This window comes from Castor canadensis, chromosome 4, assembly GCF_047511655.1.
Source record: "Castor canadensis chromosome 4, mCasCan1.hap1v2, whole genome shotgun sequence".
NCBI lineage: Eukaryota > Metazoa > Chordata > Mammalia > Rodentia > Castoridae > Castor > Castor canadensis.
The window spans coordinates 161,983,352-162,005,866 of NC_133389.1; the positions used below are offsets into that span (position 1 = coordinate 161,983,352).

Below are 22,515 nucleotides of genomic sequence, written 5' to 3' on the forward strand. Positions count from 1 at the left end.
TATTGTGGTTGGGGGCTAGAGTCAGAATGACAACTCTTACTCTCTCATGAGAGAGGATCTTGCATGGTTTGAGTCTCACACCAGTGCCAGAGGGATAGTCCCTAGGTGTTCTTATCACTTTGTCCTGATGTAGGCATGATAGGAAGAGAGGGGGTAAAGCTTAAAAGCTGTTAGTAGTCAAACATTGAAAATTGAAGTTAGATTCCTCGTTATAGAATCCAAATTTAAAGAGTTCCCAGTTGAAACCTGTAACAATTTGAGCAACAAAGTAAATAACATTGGATTATAATTCAAAGTATAAAAATATGGTATAAATATATGATTGAGTAAATGGGGGAGAGTAAAGAAATCTCCCATAACATGAATTTCTTTATTCAAGAGGTGGAACTTAAACACTCAATTTTTATGTGTTGGGTGCACTTTATGATTTGTTTCCAAAGGTATAGTGGATACAGAGGAAAATATAACTTTAATGTGGCGAAATCTGGCAGTTACCTCAGTCAGGTGATCAAGAGTAATATCATCAGTTTTAAGTCACGTTGGCATCAAATACCTGTGATGTGCTGTGCTAAAAAATGTATTTCTCCTCTGTTGCCTTTTTCCCAGTTCTCATAACTCCATTTTAACTATGGGAAAAACATCAAGAGAATTCAAATTTCAATCAATTCTGCAAAATACTACCTAACCAATATTTCTGTAAACATTTAAAACCATTAAAATCAAGGAAAGTCTAAAAAACTGTCCCAGTTCAGAGGAGGCTAAGGAGATATAATGTCTAAATGTAAGGAATATAAAAAGAAGATATTATAGAAAAATTAGTAAAATTCAAACAGATCGAATTTCAGTTGGTAATAATGTATTAATACTGGTTCATTACTTGTGACAAATACCCCATCTTATTGTGTGATGTTAACAAGAGAACAGGGTATGGGCCATACACAAACTCCCATTCTATGATAACAATTATCCTATGAATTTTATGCTATTCTAAATAAGATTATTTTACATTTTGTAAACCATTTTCCTTAAAGAATAGATACTAATTTGTCACATATTTTTACCCAAGAATTTCATTAGCACCAATCTGTTGGTTATAATTTAACTATTTTCTATTAATAAAGAAATAATGTTATTTAGTGATAGTATAAAATGTGTATATTTGTATTTAATTAAAAAATTGTATTTTGTGTTTGCGTAACCATATACAACGACAGATGAGATAGCTGTTTACGGTTGAATTTTAAATTTAAGTCTGTTCTTCATAAACTATAGGTAAAAAGTATGCTCTTCAGCTAATAAATGTTCTTAATTATAAATTCATGTCTAAATAATAAAAGGGGAGTATCTGTGGGTGGAAAGTGAATTAAGAGCTTTGGGTATAAAAATAACCTCTTCATATATTACTTTCCAAATTTTACTTACGTCATAGTTTATAGACATAAGATGAGCCATTTAAAAAGAAGAAAATCTCTCTTAAAATACGGAGCTGAATGATTATCAAGATGTGTAATGAGGATTCATCTCAATTCAGGAAACTGTGTTGTGACATGTGTGTTTCAAAAGCATAGCCATGGTAGATAACTAAAGATTCTCTAGTGGAGATTGAATTTTAACTAAAAATTAAGTTTTCATTAGTTATTGTTTGTTTTTTTTAATTTGTAAGCAGTAATTCAAGAGATATTTTGATACTGTATAATCAACTTTTAGACATTGCACTTTGTTTAACCTTTTAAATCTCATTCAGTATATAATGCCATACTTTTAATTTTTGCTGTTTTAGATTACAGGACTTCAGTCAACACTGAAAAACATAGACATAGGAAATAGTTTTCATGTTCCTGAAATTAAAGGTAAAGTAAAATATAATAAATCTCTAATTTAATATTAATCTGATGATTTCTCAACCTTATCAGTGATCTGCATTCTAGAGATATTTAAAAGTGAATAGGGATTGTGGTAACTAGTTCTCAAGTCAACAGTATAATAAAATGATAAATAGGAAATATAGACATGATACTGTATAGATTAGCTTTAGAGAAAACTATGAGTCAGCCATCATGGAAAGACTTCCTGTCCAATCACGATGGAGTGCTTGGTACACTGTAGCCTTCTTTCCATAAATAACTGTAAAACTAAACTATGTAGATGAGGCATGTAATTTTAGACAATAGAGAGCACAAGTCACAGAAGGCAAATGACAAAAATAAAATTAACGAGGTGAGCTCCACTACCAACCATGGTTTCATGCCTGAGTGACTTTGTATGTCAAGAAGAGTGTGGCAGTTTTGATGAACTGCAGAGCTGTTGAAAGCCAGAATCTGTAGGAAAGAGCACTGCAAAGAGGGAGCTGTAATAAGGAGCTGTCTGTTCTGTGTGGCAATTGCTGTAGGGCTGCATATGCTTAACAAGAATACTTATCAGAGGAAGAAAGTCCTGTGCACTAAAAGGAGACTAGAAATTATAGGTCAAGCAGTGACGGGAGACATTGCTATTCTAGCTATGCCTGGGTAGAGAGATCAACACTAATATTCAATATCCTGTAACCCTCACCCCCATAAAACCAGAAGCATGGCTTCCACAAAATTCTTAGGGGAGATAGAGTTTAGAGTTTGAGTCTTACCAAAGTACAAGGCCTTGGGAAACAGAGCTTTCTATAAATCCTCCCAAATAATAAAATTAAGCCAAGAATTTCAAAGTGATCAACCCAAAATATAACCACCTTCTAGAACAAAATTAATATCCTTCAGAGGAAGTCAGTTTCTCAGAATCTTTACAATTTGTCATCCCACTGACAAATACATAATTTAAAATTTATAAATATATAAATTTATTGCTTTTGAAGACAAAAAGCAATAAATGTAAACCTACCCTGAGATAGCTCAGGTGTTGGATTTAGCAGATAGAAAATGATAAGCAGCTCTTTTGAATATGTTCAAGCACTTAAGAGAAAATATGACGTTAATAAGTGGATAGATAAGGAATCTCAGCAGAGAAATGCAAATACACACACAGGAGGAAATTGAAATTCAACAACTGGAAAATGCAATAACTAAAATGAAAATTTTATTGTATATAGGGTCCTCATTATCCAATCACTTCTTAATGGTCCCAGTTGATTCTACCTGTTAATACCTCAATGAGGATTAAATTTGTGCATGAGTTTTGGTGAGGACATTAAAACTCTAGTGTTAAACTCCCTCCTCCCTCAAACCTCATATCCTTCTCACATACCTTGTAGATTTGTTCCACCCAAGTAGCCTCATATTCTTTACTTTTTGTAACACCAACTCAGAAGCCAAAAATCCAAAGTCTCATCCAAGACTCATGGCAAACTCTTTTCAACTGTGAGCCTGTAAAATCAAACAATTTATCCACTTTCAATATACAGTGGTGAGACAGACACAGGTATACATCCTTCCAAACGAGAGACATAGGTAGCAAGAACAAGGACATAGGCCCCAAATAAGTCCGAACCCAACAGAGAAGACACTAAGTCTTTAAACTTTAATATTAAAAATTTTATTGGATGCACTTCATAAATAATTGGAGATGACAGAAATGTCAGAGAATTTGAAGAAAGATCAATAAATATCATCTCTTCTAAAGAAAAGTGAGAAAATGATTAAAGGAAAACTTGTCTATGTAATACATGTGTAATGGGAGTCTCAAAGAGAAGACTGGTAATAGAGCATAGAATATTTTTTAAATGGCCTAAAGTTTCCTGAACTCAATGAAAAACACCACCTTGCAGAGTTAAGAAGAACAGCTAACTATAAACGCAAAGAAATCTATTGCTGGACACATCATAGTCAAAATTTAAGTAACGAGAAATCTTAAGCAGCAAGAAAGGTAAAAATACTACATACAGGTCGCCAACAATACAAATAAAAGGGTAATTTCTTGTACGAAATAACAGAGGCTGGAAACAACAGAATGGCATCTTTGTGGAAAATTTTTAATTCAGAACTTTATGTCCAAAAATATTCTTCAAATAATAGGGTGAAATACAGACATTTTAAAGTGTAGCTGAGAGATTTTATTGTAAGCAAGTCTGTAGTACAATAAATATCAAAAGATTTTCTTTGGGCAGAAAGATAAGTATACCAGAAGGAAACTAAGAAAATTTGAAATGTTAATTTCCAATTATAATAGAGACTAAGTTTTTCTTAATATTCCAAAAATAAAATTTACTAAGACAAAAATTAAAGTATTGTATGGCAATACTTACAAGGCATGTGAAAGTAAAAGATAAGAAAATATATTTAAATGTATTGGAAATGTCCTGCATCTCTATTTGGTAGTGGTTATATTCTACTAGTATTTGACTAGTTGGTTTATTGATTGTTCTGTATAAACCCTACTGTCCTTCACAATTTTTGATACATATGAAGCTATTTTTATTTTTTTTTCATATTTTACTCCATCTCTTCACTTGCTTATTTTAGTTTAAAAAAACTCATATCATTCTGTTTCTGTTTATCTTTCTCATTTGTTTCCCTCTCATCAATCCTCATATTTTATCCATTCATCCATTTGTTTATTTTTAGCAAGGATGTTGTATGGCAGTTTCTTCAATTAAATGTATCCACTTTGAAGTTAGAAGATGACAAATTATCATTTTCTCTGAACTTTAGCAAGACAAATTAATTGTTACTTAATTGAACTTTAGGGAATAAGATGAAAATTGGATTGATTTAGAGCAGAGTTATCAAAGAATTTTAAACATACTCCACTTTGTCTATGAAAGTGGCATTTGAGTATAAAAAATTTAGACAATAATAGAATATGTTTCAAAAATTACTCATAATTACTACCACAAAGAGAGGATGTTATTACTTTAGAGCCTAACCTTCTCATATAAAAAGAGTTTTCAATTCTGCATTTATCTTTTATGTGGTAGGTAGAAAAGTAGAACAGTTTCTAGGAGAAACCATAAACTAGTAAATTATTGTTGACTAGATATTTAAACTGACAATTATGGATTATGTTTGCCTTTATTGTCATGAAAGGTAATATGTATCAAATACTTGTAATGAACTGTATAGAAAACACTTTGGTATTACATATTATGAATTAAAACTATTTTTTGAGAATTAATTTTGAAAAAGTTTATAAACTATTCTGGTTTTTATTGCTGTGTTGTATTATTAATTTATATTATTTGGTTTGATGTAAGGTTGCAACTTTAATGGAAAATGCTTTCATCTACCACATAATGATGCAAATAATGCTATTTTATATATCTTAATTTATCATAGGAAATTATGAATTTAGGATAAATAGCTAGAAGATGAAACTGTTTAGTGAAGTTAAAAAATTGAGACAGTTGACTTCAGAGCTTTACAGAGGAAATAAATGTCCTATGTAGTAAAGAAATACCCCTTAATTTAGTACTCCCAAATTAGCAATATAACACAGCATCTTTATATTCCTATATAGCAACCAAAGAACTCTTTACTCCATTTAGATTAACTTTTTAAGTTAAGCCCTTTAAATTTAGTTTTGTTTTGCTGCACGGAATACCATTATGAGATGCCAATTTCATATGACTCTATAGAGTAGGTGCTGTAATTTAGAAAGATGCAATCTTTTCAGATATATTTTCTTTCATTTCTATAATTTATTTTTGTTTACTTTTGCTTTTTATTCCAATTGGATATGTGATTGGTTTTTATTTTAGCTTACATGTGTCCTAATCTCTTAGAAATTTCTATTTATCCTTCTGGGTTAAAATTATGAATAGTTTATTCAAAACATTTTTTTCCAGTTAAATATCTTTACAGTTATGCTTGATCTTTAAGGAAATTAGGAATTGGCAAAGGTGGCAGTTAATCACCATTTGTTACATAAAAGTATTCATGCTTTTCCTGACATTTATACAGGGACTTGAGCATATTTGGTTAACATTAATTACTGAATCAGGTAACATTGTACACACATTAAAGAATGACTAAATAGATGAAATTTAAAACTGGAAGTTACAAGTAAATAAAATTTATATAAATGAAGTCAGTGTATCTTGGGCTGGGCATGTTGGTGCAATATCTGCAATCCCAGCTACTTGGGAGTTGAATTTGCTGGATTTTACTGAAAATTAAGAATTAGAGAATTTTATGCACCTAATCATGGATGTTGCATACACATTAATGTCTGAGCCTCTCACTTGTTATATAAATCTATGTATAAATAAAATGATGTTTATTTGATGGGGAGTGGAAGTCCTGTTTATTAGCAGTGTATTAGAAAATAATTGAGAGCTATTATCTCTCTGCTAGTCTAGTGCATATTTTGCAGTGTTTATCCTCCTCTTTTGGTTCAAAGTGTCGAATGTCTTCCTAAAAATTTATTAGTGTATGTATTTTTGTAATTGCATTTTGCTTGTGGAGTAGCAGCATACAAACTAAGCCTTTAGGGATTTTCTGTTTTTGTTTGTTATTCTTACTATATTTGTTGGTTTGTTTCTTGCTAAATGTTCTTTTAGAAGTGATGTTTAATTATATTTTGCATGCTTCATGAAATCTAACTATATTCCTGGAATTATCTGTTTATGACGTGGATTTCATTCATGACTGCTTTCTTTCTACCCTGTGTGTGTTACTGTATGAATTCTCTTTCTTATATGTAAAGAGAGCAAAAAATAGTGACCTTTGTGGGGTTCAGTGATACAATTGCATGAAATATTATGCATAAATTGTTTAGAACAATGGTTGTTATACAGAAAAGATCATTGAGGTATAAATGTTAATTATTAGTTTTAATTATTATCAAGTTAACACCTTTGGTATATGAGAAACAAATACAATAAAATAAAATTGAAAGTGAAAACTTTCCCTGTATCACATCAAGCTGTAATTGCTGCCTTTCCCCTAACACTATGGCTTCCTAGGTCCTGTGGGATTGTAACTTGTATGAGCATGGAAGGAGTATAGGCAGTCTGGATGCCCAGCTCTTTCTAGCATTATCATACAGCACTGGGTATGGAGTGTTCCCTTTTGTGCTATTGTGGAGGTTATTTTGAAGAATTTCTCCTTTGTCTAGAACTAGAACTGAATAGAATAGAAACTAAGGGCCAGCCATGTGATTCCTTGCTTTCATTGTCTCAGGATTCTTTAAGAAGGCCTTGACATTGAAATCATCAAAGAACTTTTGTGTTCAATATGTTCTCTACTATAAATCCAGTACTATAATCTATCACATTGACTTGTCTCTTTTATTTATGTTTTAATAAATCTTACTTTAATAGTTACTTTAATCTGCTTTCCTTTTGGAAATTCATTTGAAAATTATGTGTACCTGAATATGTGTATGTATATAGAAATTTCTGGTGTGAAAGCAAAACAGTTTTTCCTGTCTTTATTTTTTGCCCTCACAGGATTCCATTAGGACTTCCCATGTCCAGGAGAGTTAGGAGATCATTGTTGCAACTGTATTGGAATATTACCTTGTATTTTTTTCTTTTTTGTTCTTTTCAACATTAAGAAGAATAGATAATAAAATTTTATTAACATAACATTCTTTAAAAAAACTCTTTTATTATTCAGTTCTACTTGGGAAATTTAGTCATTTCTTATCCTTCTCTCCTTTGGCCTTCCACAATTTTGATTTTAACACATGAATATAACATGATTGTATATTGGCTTCACCATCTATTTCATTAAGCTTAGAATAATACCATTCTGTGTTTTTGAGAACTGAATTTTAGATCCAACTTAAAGCATTTTGATTTGGCTTGAATGTCATTAGTTTAAAACTTATAAGGTATGTATTAATAGGACCTTGGTATACAGAATTCTGGCTATAATATATATATATTTACAAATAAATATATGCATATTAAGAACAAACTCTAATATCTTGCAGGGGGTCATATCTGTGAAGAAGAAAATAGGCCAGAAGGTCCTACTCAGAAAGGTCTTCGTGAAGCCAGGGAACAAAAAAAATGTACAAAGATGAAAGAAGATGCAAAGGTGTGCTATTTATTTATGTTTCCATTGATTCATATCTAACTTTCAGATCTTTAGATCCATATACTCAACTTACCTTTATCAGAAAAGGAATTTAGATGGTACATAGTACAAGTCCCTTAGCTTATAGAGGGGAAATGGAGGTTTACAAATATTATCAGCAACTAGCTATATCAGGGACACATGCTTATTAGTGATAGGGATAGCTCAATGAATGTCTCTCCCATCTACCCCAACATAATCATGGTTATGTCACACACCTGCCCATTATTTTACTTTGGACAGTTAACTCTGTCCAAAATAAATACTCCTGGGTCATCTGTTGTTTATTTGCTTAAGGTACAACTTCTAACTTTTCTTAGTTTTCTTTTTAAATAGTGTGAAATAGAATTATGGACTACGTGGTCAGTGCCTTTGTTTTGCGACCATACTGGTTATGTGATGATTTAAAATGACATTAAAATATTTGGTCAGAGACTAAAAATTGTAAAAGAAAGAAAATTACACAAACGTGAGAGTTTTAGTTTCTTGTTATGAAAATTACATAAAGTTCTAGATGAGGTAATGAATTTCCTTACAAAGATAATTGTTATCACAGAGTTCTATAACAGCTGGCATTTCTTTAATTAAAATATTGGTAATTAGAATAACCTTGAAGAGTAGTAACTCTAGAAGAAAATATTTTTGTAAATTCAAATTATACCATTTACTTAGGTAGTGCCAATAACTTTTTCTCCTTTAAGGTATTCATTGGAAACAGGTATTATATAAAATATTAGAATAAAATAAATAATAAATTCTTTTAGGTTATACTTAATTTTTAGGCAATAACCTTTTGGTGCTTTTCAGAGTACTTTACTGTTCTTCTGTTATCACTACTCATTTATGGTATTTGAGATATAATGCATATCAAACTTAAGAATTTTTGGTGATAGTGGTGATTGTCATTAAGATCATTTTCATCTACTATTGGCATAACTATGCTCTTTCAGGTAATGTGTCCTGCTTAGAAATGATTTGTTCAGTTATGCATTAAGTGCTAAGGATTATAAGACTTTATATATGTAATGTAAGGTTGACTTTTTATGTGACTAAAACTAAGAAAATATAGCATATGTGCACATTTTACATATATGTGTAATATATTATTTTTTATGCATTGAAATATATATTGTAATACCTCCAGCATGGTAAAAAAAATTGAGGTCTTACAAAGGGGCCTAAGTATGTAATAAAATCTTCATTCTCATTGAGTAACCAATTTTACTAATATTTCTCTTAATTTTGTTTTTATAACAAATGGCTGAGTTTTACTTCTATTTTTTATGTTATTTGCTTTAGATGATACTTATGGACTCCCTTGGCTAAATAGAGACATTTATAGCACTTCACTGATTTAAGTAGTATATTTTATATTGATTAGGTATTCCTGTCCATTATATGTGTTTTATATGTAAATTAATACTAAGAAGTTAATTCCATAAAACAGCACTTAAATGCATTATGTTTAAGTAAATGTGATTTGTTGCAGACTTAACTATTGTAACTAGAACCATAGAGAAGGAAAGGGGATAGCCAGAGTACATAGGATCAGGGACAAAAATAGCCACCATTTAGTACTTTCCTATCTCACACTCAGTTGAGGTTGGCACTTATTTCTCACATTATTCTTTCAAGGATTGACTTTTTTCATTTTTCTGAAGTATTTCTTTGAGTAATTTTCAAAAGGGGCCTATGAAGATAATGGATTTCAACTTTACACTGTGTTCATATTGGTCTGATTTTAGAGATCTAGGTTTAAACTAATTCCGAATCAGAATTTTGAAGGCATTATTTTATTGTCTTAGAGAGTACCAAAATTTGCTATTGATCTGATTCTTTTTGTTTTGTGGTCCTCCACAAAACACCAAATGCACAAACTACCAAATGCAATACAACATACCAGCATACCAGTATTTTGAAAAAGTAGAACATTGAGGTTCAATCCTGAAAGCAACTTTATTTATGTGACCTATCAAACTTTAAAGCTACTTAGTGGAGACAATTCAACCCTTACCCTGTGGTGAAAATTAATTTCAGACTTTGTGAAAATTATTAGTTTAGTTTATATTCACTTTCGGTTGGAAATCATATTCTCTTAGCAGTAATCAAGTATACCCAGCTTCAAATACTATAAAAGCTTCACATATGATAGAGTTAAGTTTCTTCTCCCTCAGTGAGGATTTTGTTTGGGCTTACATGAAGGTGGGGAGGAGTCATGATAGTAGTACTGTGTGGTCCTTCTTTTTCCTCCTCTAATTTAAATGGCAAGGTCAAATTTGGAATAGAGAAGAAAGTTAAAGAGGAATAGAGAAGTCATTATTTGACTTGAACTGCCTTGTGATGGCTCAGATCACAACCTGCCAGATTCTGAAAGTTACTGCCCTGATGAACACTAGTATGAGCTCTTCATACTACCAGCTTTGCTGAACAATTCTCTTTTCTGGAGCAGTACTTCCATTTATATAATATAAGTGGGGAGGTGGGCCACCATCCCTAATGTTATACCTCAGTTTCCTTTCTTATTTGGGTGATTTTTTTTGTTACTGTCTTGATATGTTTAAAAACAATGTATTTCTCCTTTTATCACCTTCTAGTGAATTACTGTTAGAGGGCCTCAAACTGTGTTTTGAATGATGACTCTCCTCAAGCCCTGGAGGAGTAAGACTCACAAATGGTCTTAAAGAAGTTCTCACACATCCTCTTCATTTCTGTGCTCTTTACCTTCTTATGTATTTTATATGTGTGAAAAATTTAAGAGTCAATTAACTATTATTAGTAAATCCTTTCAAATTTTGTTGAGTGTTCTAACATTTCTTTTGGAATACAGAAAGTATTGAACCTTGGTGTTTCTGTGGAAACTTCCAGTTTAATATCCCCATTTTTTCTTCTATTTTCATTTTTTTCTCTTTTTTAGAAAGGGTTGTCAAATTCCATGAGAATGCAGCTACATGAAGTTATTATTTATTTGCTCTTGTTTTTTATCTGTCACATAAACAGAACTTTTTGATCTTAAGCCTGGTGTGTTCCTTTAGCTCAGGAAATTTGTTTCTATTATTTATTTGAATACAGTATTTACATTCACTCATTTTGAAATTTGTAATACATAAATTTTGACCTCTTAAATCAGTATTTTATTAAATTTAATCTTTCTCTCATATTTCTATTTCTTTGGTTTGCGTTCTGATGTGTCTTCTGAAGTTTGCTTTCCGGCTGTATGCTAGGGAATTGGCTTTATAAAATTTACCACTGAATTTGTTTTTATTTTAAAGACTGTTAGTTCCAAAGCTTATTTATTGTTCTCCAATTACCTCTTTCTCTTAGAAGCCCATTGCGTGTTAACTGATGCAATACTTACCTCAGTGTCCTCAAACACCATAATTGGGCTTTTTAAAGATGGTTTTCTGCTCCTTGAATTTTCTTTCCTATTTTTCTTAGAGTCAGTTTACATTCATATTTATTAATATAAATTAATAAATTAATACTATTAATGTAAATTAATAGTTTTTTTCGTCAAATGACTACTAATCTTTGGTCAAGAATTCAGAATGCTGTATGGACTAGATTAGGCTGTAAGACTGTCTCAGGTTGATCATTTATGATATTGATTTCTGTGCCATATCAAAACTACTAACTGACATGAGTCTTTTGCATTGCCAGGTATGTGAGGACTGACTCTATGCTCTCTGTGAGTGGGTGGGAAACTCATCTGTCAGGGACACTGGAGCAGTACAGTCAGGGAGGCTGAGCAGAACGCAGCACTAACATTGGCTGGGTAAATGGAGCAAGTAAGGAACATGGGGTTTGAAGTACTTTAACAAATTTTACTAAGCCTGGCTTTCCTTTCTCACCATAACCTCACACTCTACTCCATCTTCTCAGACGGTTAGGTGTCAGAGTTTGCCAGAGATGAGGGAAGGGCTCTAGTGTTATTCCATGCTTGTTTTTTTTTCTTTAGTTCTAAAACACACATGCTTGTCCATTTTATTTAGGCAGTAGTTTTAGTGTACACGCAAAAGCATTACCATGTAGCCTTACTTAGAACAGGGAAGAAGAGATTAGAAAGGGGAATTATTTCTCTGCTTTTGCATTTCTGAAGCAGTTATTTAATGAATATCCCTGATGTTTTGCATCTTCATTAATCCAAAATCAGGAAAATATTCAGGATTTCAGTCAGGAAAGTTACTTTAGGTATTTTGAATAAAATGACCTTTAATAAGGAAGTGAGTACATAAGTAATAGAATACCTAGTAGTCAGGTAGAAGACAGTGAGACAATCCAGAGCTGGATAATAGCAGGACACTGCTACCATCTTTTGTGTTAGAGTCACAGTGGGAGAACAAGTGTTACCAGAATCCAGAATCTGTAGGTGGAAGTTAGATTATTGAGGAAGGATCTGTCTAGAAGGAGATGAAACCATGGAAGATATATGAGTATAGGAGAAGAAACATCTAATCTATAATACTAGGGGCAAGAAAGAAATCATTGAATAACATATATTCAACAAAATATTCATAGTTCAACAGTGATGCCTAGTTGATACACTTTTTTTCCCTTTCAGTTCTCATTCAGAGTTTGCCTTTGTTTAGCCAGCACCTTGGCTCACTGGAGTTCTTTACCTGATGGGTTGACCCATTTCTTCAATCCTGAATGGTCTGAGTGTTTAGTGGTCCTTCCATCTTAGGTTGTTTTAGCGTTCCTTTGACATTTACCTTTTAACATGAAAGTACTAAAATATCCTCCCAAGTTTTTGCTAGGTTCAAGAAGGTCCTCTCCAAAATCACCATTTAGCAACAATTCAATTTCTACTTAGAAAGTGAGAGCAAACAAGCAGAGAATCATAGATGGCACCTTTCATATGTGCCATGGTGGAAGACTTCTTCCCTGTCAAATTAAGACATCTATAAAAAAGTCCAGGGTTGTTGGAGCATGATGAAAGGCTCTGCAGACTGGCTTTCATACATAGTGGGAAGGACTACTTGTAGCTCTATGAGTCTTTGGTTTTAATGACTGTGTAAGAAAAACATTGGAGAATATTGTTTTTAAATGAACATAGTACTTATGCTTTTAATAATTTTTTACACTTTTCTATCTAGCTATTTGTTTCTAGGTGATGGTCTACCACTAATTCCATTGTTGTTACATCATAATCATATTTGCTTTATTGAAAAATGAGTTCTTTAGAAACATTTTTGTGGCATATCACAACAATAAATAAGGATATTTGTAACTATGTGGCTGTACTGCATTAGGAATACTGAAGGTAAATATTTAGCCTAGAATAGTAGCTACAATTGTAGACCACACCTTTTAAGTTTATAATAATCCACATTTTTTTAAAGATTCTACTAAATTTTCTACTAAGACCATACGGCAAGTTCAGTGGGGATGTGATGGGGGATTTATCTATCGTCTATGTCTTTTGAGTGTTTTATGGCGGCATTAATTTCTACAGTTCTCATAGAAATGTACTTTGCTTTTAAGTTTTATTCTCTTAGTTGAGATGGCAAGGTCTAGGGCTTCTACTTTGTTTTTCTTATCATAGTAGTACTTCATAAATCAGGGAATCATTAGGGAGAGTTTACTAATAGACTAATATATATTCTAAGTATATACTCCAAAATTGGAGAAATAACCAAGGAAGGGGTCCACAATCCCATAAAATTTACTGTGAAACAGACTTGAGCTACATAGCTACTGATCAAGAGGCTCCTTGCTTAACTAGAGGGTGCTTAGGAAAGGGCATCCATCCCAAGTCAATTTCCAAGTATCTCTGAAAGATCTAAGGTATACAAGTTGTCTTTGTAAATGGCCTCTCTCTGAGGAAGTCTTGAGTATTTACAATCACAATTTATATTTTCTAGAGTGAACCTTGCATTTCAAATGAATGGATATTTTGTCTAGTGAAAACAAATCATTGACCTTCCAAAATGAAGTGTCACAGTGTAATAAACCTGCCCATAGGTGAATGGTTGGTTTCCCACAGTAAGTTGCTATAACAAGGGTTCCTTATTTACTTCTGCATCAAATAGAAGCCAAAATAACTTTGATTAGGAGTAATCCTTATTTTTGAGCTTAAGCATAGCATCTATCTTGATGTAATAACTAATGGCCCACTGAACACACAGCAGTATAACTAAGGAAAAAATATAGCATTCACAGGGTAGAGCATATTATCAATCTGATAATTGAGACCCTTATTTGCAGTGAATGGCTTGTTATCATATACATGGAACACAAATATTCTCACACTTTTGCCCATTTTTGAGAGGTCCAGTTATTACCATTTCCATAGCTTATCCGAAATTTTCCAATGTTACTCTTCTGTATATTCCTAACCAATCAGCAAACTGATAGCCACTGCCCATAAATAAGTACACATTAATTTTCCATGCTTTTCCTCCTTCCAGGTAAGTTAGATGACCGGATATACTGTCCAAACTTCTGTTCACATGAAGTCTTTCCATTTGCCGCTGTATTTCAGAGCCCCCCACCCCCATTGGCAGAATTATAATCCAGTAAATATTCACTTGTAGCTGAATTTGAGTGACATGTTTTTCAAATCCATCTGGAAACTAGGAAAGATTTCTTTTGCATTCTCTGATAGCTTGTCATGGTAAATTTCTCACAAAGCCATAGTTATAGCTGAGGGATATGTGGCACTGAAACAGGAATAAAAGTTTGGGGGCCAAAACCACTAATCAGTGTATTTATTTGTGCTTTTTTGAGGTACTCAAGTCCAATTTCAATTATAATTCCTTCTTTTAAAGATGAATTTTTTTACATGTTCCTTTTGATGGCCAGATTGTATTCCCAGTTCATGCTGAAGCAGCTCAGGTCATGGAATCACATTGTATTAAAAGTACTCAGTCTCTACCAGAGCTCATGACCACAGTAGGAACTAATTCTTAAAAGAAGATTATGTAATAATAGTTATCAACAAAGATTGGAATGCCATTTCTTTAGAAGTCTAGAAGTCAGTACTGAGGCTCTCCTATTAGGGATTATTAGAGGTTTCTAACAGCCATATTTTCCACAGATACTTTGAATACTACTGAATTCTTAAGGCCCAAGGTCAGGATACCTTACATTATAGACCTTGGACTTTTTGGAAATATTTTCTTGGTTTAATCATCATTTAAATTATATTCATTCTTCAAGATCGAGGATATAAAATGCTTCAACTTCCCCTGTATAAGTTTGTCTCAGCATGCCCCAGGCTTTAGAGTTTCCTTGTTGTTTATGTCCTCTGAGCTACATTTGTGTCTGACAGGTACATGCAGGACACTTTCCCCTTCTTGCTCAGCTGATTGATTTATCAGTGTAGTGAAATAAAGATAACAGTATTAATATGTTTTTAAACCTAGTGGGTGAATTTATATGGCCCGAAGCAAAGAAGTTGTACTGCTTCTTTGCTATATATCATACTAATGGGGTTTGGGAAGAAAATATTCATCAAATCAGCAGCTTCATAATGAATATTGCTCCAGTAAAGGTACCACAAATAGCACAGTACTATGTCTCAGGTAAAAATATACCTCCTCATGTGAAACTAAGTTTGCAGATGCTTAGTTTCTTACTTACCCATCATGAATTAGCTTCATGCTCTGCAACTTTTTGCAATGTTTGAAGAATTTAAGGGTCTTATGGGTTGACTTGGATATCTAAATAAGTTGTTCATTTGTTTAAAAGATTATAGATCTTAATCGGTATACATAAATGTCATGTGAATCATTTTGAATCATGGTATGAACTTGTGAATGGGTATGAAGTTCGAATGAGATAGTACAGAGATAGTAATGAATTTCCATTACAAGGGTACAGCATCATAAATTCTCCTGATATTCCAAAACTGTACCTATCTTTAAGCAGATCTATAGGTAGCCAAAAATTATGGGGCATGAATTATCCTTCTGTTTGCATCAACCACCTCTTTTACATAATTATCATAAAAAAGTCCAAAGTTTATTAAATATCATTAAACATCTCATTTATCCATTCTGATTAACTAATATATGATTAGTGATGTTCCGTGATATTTCTAGACAATAGAGATTCCTTCAGACTCTTTTATGACTGTGGGTCATAAAACCTGGGAAAGAACATTTGTCACAAGAGAATGCATATTGCTACTGCTCCTCCTTTCTGATGGGTTAAAAAAGAGTGCATTTGTCACCTCAGTGGCTATACATTATTTAACTGAGGACATGTTAATTTACTGTTACAAAGATACCACATCAGACAGATCAGCTACAATTTTAGCTGCTGCTCTTTTGAGTTTGAAGTAGGCTGCTGTCATCCTCTAGGATCTCTCTCTCTCTCTCTTTCTCTCTAATAGATACTAGATTAGGGAATTATGTGAAAATATAATAATAATGGGAACTCCTGAATCTACATCCTTTGTTTAATCTCTGCCAATTCTTACCAACCTCACTAGTGCATGATATTAATTTGATTAACTTGATCAGAAGATAGGGCAGTTTTAAAGGTTACCACTTGGCATTTCCCTCTATGGGTCAAGAATTAATGAGAGACTTCTGCCAGTTACCACACAAGTCCTTTCACATTACTTCTTTAGAGATGGGGAAGTAATTACCAGATGTATTCATGGATCTATTCTCACTGTGAGTCAGTCTTGGAAAGTACTTTTTTTTTTATTATTGTGCTGGGTTGGGGTATATTGTGGTTTTTACAAAAGTTCTTACAATGTATCAAATGCATCACACTTGAATTCACAAGTACTTTATGTATTTCTCTGTCTCTGTATGTCTCAACATCAACTATAATGGGAAGTGGGAACATTATAACACTGCAAGTCTCTGAGTATCAAAATCATGTTCGGCAATGCTGGAGGTCACATACCTGACTTCAAGCTATACTACAGAGTCATAATAATAAAAACAACATGATTCTGGCACAAAACAGACATGAAGACCAATGGAATGGAATAGAAGACCCCAACACCAATGCAGATTACTACAGACATCTGATTTTTGACAAAGGAGTCCAAAATATGCACTGTAGAAAAGATAGCCTTTTCAACAAATGGTGCTGGGAAAACTGGATTTCCACCTGTAGAAGACTAAAATTAGACCCCAGTTGTCTGTCATCTTGTACAAGCATCTTTTCAAAGTGGATTAAAGACTTTAATGTAAGATCTGAAATGGTGAAATTACTGCAGGAAAAAATAGGGAATACACTGGACCTCATAGGCACCGATAATAACTTTAGGAATAAAACTCTAATAGCTCAACAATTAAGAGAAAGGATTGACAAATGATACTGCCTGAAACTAAAAAAGATTCTGCACAGCAAAGGAAACTGTCACCAGACTGAAGAGACAGCCTGCAGAATGGGAGAAAATATTTGCCAGCTACATATCTGACAAGGGATTAATAACCAGAATATACAGGGAATTCAAAACACTAACCTCTCAAAGAATCAACAAGCCACTGAAGAAATGGATGAATTAACTGAACAGACAATTCTCAAAAGAATGACCAATAAACATATGAAGAAATGCTGAACATCTTTGGCCATAAAGGAAATGAAAATCAAAACTACATTGAGATTCTACCTCACCCCAGTCAAAATGGTTATCATCAATAACACAAACAACAACAGATGCTGGTGAGGATGTTTGGTAAAGGAACACTTCTACAATGTTGGTGGGAATGTAAATTAATGCAACCTCTATAAAAAGCAGTATAGAGGTCCATCAAAAAACTGAAATTGAACTACCATATGACCAGCGATACCACTCCTGGGCATATATCCAAAGGAATATGCTCTAGGATGTGATGGAGCCACTTGCACACCCATGTTTATTGCAGCACTATTCGTAATAGCCAAGCTTTTGAAACAACCCAGATGCCCACAACTGGTGAATGAGTGTTGGGAACCAAAAGCCACAGTCTGACAAGGTCACTGTGGCTTAGCATCATTCCGACAAGGTTGAAATCTGCAGGTGCACCCTGTCTCTATCACGGTGGGAGGGAACGCTAAATAGTTTCCCTTGACTGAAAAGAAGCTTATACTTAGTCAAGGACACTGGCAGTAAGAATGCAGGGTGGCAAAAACAGTAAGGTTGTAACTAGGTCAGAGTGTTTTTGATGTTTAAGTCTCCTCCTCTTTTGTATAAAGCTTGCTGAGAAAAATAAAATTTGGCCATTTGGTCATCAGCCTTCTGGCCCTCTCAATATGTATCTTGTCTGTTCATTCCTTCCCTGATCCCTTTCAGGTCAAGGACCTCTGTGATCCTGGCAAGTGGGTTAAGAAAATGTGGTATATATATACAACGGAGTTTTATTTAAGAAGTTATATTGTTTGCAGGTTAATGAATAGAACTGGAGAACATCATGTTAAGTGAAATGAGCCAAGCTCAAAAAAGTGAAAGAGCACATGTTTTTGCTCATATATTAACCTATAAGTTAAATGTATGTATAAATGCACAGATGATGAGAGAGAGAAAAAGTGAGTCTGTGTGAGAGGACCATAGGAGACAGGAGGGGGGAAGAAAATGCTAGAGAATGAAAAATATTGCAAAATCCTATTATATATGCATATAATATTACAGTAACGCACTGTAAGTGCTTGAATGTTAGGAGAGCATGGTGATAGAGAAAGAGTAAGTAATGGGGGGTAATTTGATTAAAGCACCATGTATATAGGCCTGAAGTACCAAGGTGAATCTCCCTTGGACTATCAAGATACACTTTAAAAAACAAAGGGCAAGAGGGTAAAATGGGTCTTTTCTGGGGTGGTCACCAGTAAGAGGGGCATGGGAATAAGGGAAGGGTGAATAAGTATGAATATGGTAGATGTATTTTGTATTAATACATGAAAATAGAGGAATGAAACCTGTTGAAATTGTTCTTATAAGGCGGAGGGGAGAAGAGGCAGAATGATGGAGGGGTAGATTTCACTAAGATATATTGTAAGCCCATGCATAAATATTACAATGTATTTTATGTACAACTATTATATGCTAATAGATAAAAAGAAAAAAATGCTAGACTCTGTGTCAACAGTCTCCCAGTGTTTGAGTATTCCTTTTTCTCTAGTATGTGGTTTCCTGAGTAGTGGTACCTTTGGGAAACAAATGGAGGAATCATGTATACTTTTATCATGTTGCATGATCTGTTTTCCTAGAGACCTGACTTCACTCACTGTGAGGAAGTTCAGTGTTTGAAAACTGGCTCAGGTCTGGAAACCAAGCAAGAGATTGTGACTTTTTGTGAGGTGCCTGCCCTCAGCGTCTTGAACATTCATTCATCCTCAACTTCTTATGGTTGTATAGATTGAGCATCAGTACTGTTGGCTTCCCATCTTTCTGATCACTAAGGATGTTACATATACTCTCTTTCTAACTTTCTGTGGTTCGGGCTATCATGAAAATTACTCTGACCTTATGCTCACTTTGATTTTGACATTGCTGCTACCTGGCCTATGCTTAAAACGGTATCTCTTAACCCTTGCTTTCAGGAAGCCTAGTTCCTTAATATCTGTGTTATACTTTGAATATTAAATGTACCCTCACAGGTTCTTGTGTTGAAAGCTTTGTTCCCTGCTGATAGCTATTTTGGGAAGTGGTGGAAATTTTAGGAGGTTGAGGCTAGTTAGAGAAAGTAGGTCAATGGGTGGGGTGTGTGCCTTTGAAGGCTTTATCTTGTCTGTAACCCCTTCATCATGTCTCTTTCTTCTTCCTGGCTGTCATGATGAGAGATGGTTTGCTCAAACAATTCACCCTGCTCCATTATATTCTGCCTTACTTCAGGCCCAGAAAGAATGGAGTCAGTTGGTGTGGAATGAAATCTCTGAAACTGTGAGACAAAATCTTTCCTTTTTTTTTTCTCTCAGGTATTTGTCATGTAATGAAAAACTGACTAACAGTTTCCTCCTACTACTCAAGAGGAGAACCGCAACTGAGCTTCTTAGTGACACTGCATCTGTCTTACAGTACAATCCTTCTTTCCCAAGGGAAATATCCTTCTGTCATCATGGGGAAATGATTATCCCACTGGGCTTTTGCCCTTGCAAAGTATGTCATCTCTGAGTCATTTGATCCTTCTTCCCTCAATTTTTATGGTATGTTTGGCATTTATACTTCATTTAATTTGGTTATCACTTTTCCTCCAACCTGGAAGAGCCATCCTGGCATCATATTAGCACCAAGGCCCTTGCCAGGATGTTGAATCCTGTACCTTAAGAGCATTCTCTTGTATTGATAAACTCTCTGATGCCCAATTTTAGGTTCCAGATCCCTTGAATCAAACAGCTTCGGAATTCAATCCTACCTGTACTCTCTTGGCACCCGCAGGTACATGTCAGATAATTAGTATAGTTCCTTCATCTTTTTAGCCTTTTCATCTCTTAATAAAGACATTATTTCTCAAGCTAGGTTTTATTATGACTTAAAGGGACATTGTTCTTCGGGTCAGAAAGGAGGGTGGGGAATATTCTGTAAGATAGACATATGTTATCTTTCAAGACATAGAACTTTGAATTGCCTGCAGTCAGGGAGGCATGCTAATCTTAACAGGGAGAGCGGGCCATTTCTGCAGTTTTAGAGAATTTGGGGAAATATGAAGATTTAAGATTTTCAAGTGCATTGTCTCATATTTTTCTATAGCATCTCTGTCCACTAGATAGATGATAGGTAGGTAGGTAGATCAATCTTCATGCTTTTCTGGTAATATTCTTATTATCACAACAAAACATTATCACAAGTACTATAAATTGAACAAATTAAATTGGATTATATTCTGTAATTTTTAACTCAGAATAAATGTATTTTCTCCACAACATTTCATATTATTAAATAGAGTTGGTTTTCCTAAAATGAGTTTCCTAATTCAAATTTTCACTTCTTTCATGATTACCGTAATATAGCTTTCCACCAATACTTGCAGCAATGTATAAGAATTTCCATTTTGAGCTAATACCATCACTTCAAAATGAATATGACTTAATTCACAAATTATTATCTTATTTCACAAATAAGCTCATTTCTTTACCTTTGGAGTTCCTGGTAATGGTGCATTCTATTAGTTCATTTGGTTCAAAATTATGACCTCATGTTTAATCTTATTCCTTCCAGTGTCTCCCAAGTGCCCACTAATGCTTTTTGCCCAGTATTTGTCAGGTTCTGAATTTCTTCATGGGAGAAGTTTTGTGTGTTCAAATATTATTGGAAAGAGCCTCAGGGATTTATCTTGAAGTTTTATTGTATTTACTTAGTCTAAAGACCTGTATGATATGACTTCACTTGTATAGATTAGCCAAAATTATCCTAAAGTAGCCAAAGATATGGATAATAAAGAAAAATGGTGATATCATAACTGCTGGAATGGGGAGATAGGGAGCTATTGTTTAGTGGGTATAGAGTATGAGTTTTATAAGATGAAAAGAGATCTGGAAGTGAATGAGGATGATGGTTGCACAATGTTATGAATGCCTTTAACATCAGCAAACCCTATCCTTAAGCTGATTGAGGTGCTAAATTCTCTGTGATGTTCATTATACTTCAATAAAGAAAGTGAAAAAGTAGACATTTCTTCTCCAGATGGGTAGAAACAGAGGGCATCTGTGCATAAACAGATTTGTAAACATAAATACTATAGTATGTACAACAAAAAATTTTAAATATTTTATATTTTAATAATTCCAATGTCAAAGGCTAAAAGAAATAAATACTTGTTATAGTTTGGGAAGTATACATATAATATTAATATTTAAATAAAGTTTAAAAAAATTTTAGATGAGCCATTAAGAAGCCTACACTAAAATGATTATATTATTTGCTTAGGCAGCTCCTGGTTTAGCAATGATTATTGAGAGTTATTTATGAAGAAAAATATTTTTGCTAAAGTTTATATGTTAACCTTTAAAAAAACTTTCAAATGCCATTATTAATTCAAGATGTACTTTTTCAATATTTTAATTTAATGTTATTAATCACTAACACATGTTATATAAGGATGGCTTTTTAAAACTTACTTCAATACTTTATTTACTTTATTTCAGCTATTAAAAAAACAGCAGCTTTATCATAGGTATGAATGAGTTTTCATAAGCTAAGGATGAGTTTTCATTTTTAACCATTTATCTTAACTCCTTTAGCTGTTTAGAGGTGCTACATAATATTTTGTTAAGGTAACAAAGGATATTGTTTTTAGCCTTTATTTAGTTCTTTCATAAGTTAGCTATCATAGTCCATTTTCTTTCAGCATTGCATCTATTAAGAGACTTTGCCAGATGCTGTTTTAAGAATATGAAATATTTTGAAATCTAATCTATATTTGACATTCAGATCTACCTCTTATTACCTGTAAAAACATGGTACATTACTTTTGTGTTTCTGTCTCCATAAACTAGAAAGAATAATGTATTCATCAAAGTTTTTTTTCAGGATTCTGTGACATATGTAATATCTGTAACACAGTTCCCATAACATAATTTATATTAGAGTAATGATAGTGTTTCTGTATAAAAGGTTATTTGCAAAGGTAAG

At 33.3% G+C, this 22,515-nt stretch overlaps 1 protein-coding gene across 4 annotated transcripts in view; it reads left to right on the forward strand.

Annotated features, from left to right (window-relative positions):
* Spag16 (sperm associated antigen 16) overlaps window positions 1-22,515 on the forward strand; it is a 985,522-nt gene that overhangs the window by 61,878 nt on the left and 901,129 nt on the right. For 2 of the 4 annotated variants that reach the window (XM_074071657.1, XM_074071655.1), the window contains exons 8-9: window positions 1,781-1,850; window positions 7,861-7,967. In XM_074071657.1, the coding sequence (XP_073927758.1) occupies window positions 1,781-1,850; window positions 7,861-7,967 (177 nt within the window). Of the gene's footprint in view, window positions 1-1,780; window positions 1,851-7,372; window positions 7,442-7,860; window positions 7,968-16,796; window positions 18,772-22,515 lie in introns of those variants that run through there. The other 2 variants (XM_074071654.1, XM_074071656.1) reach the window with 2 other exon arrangements.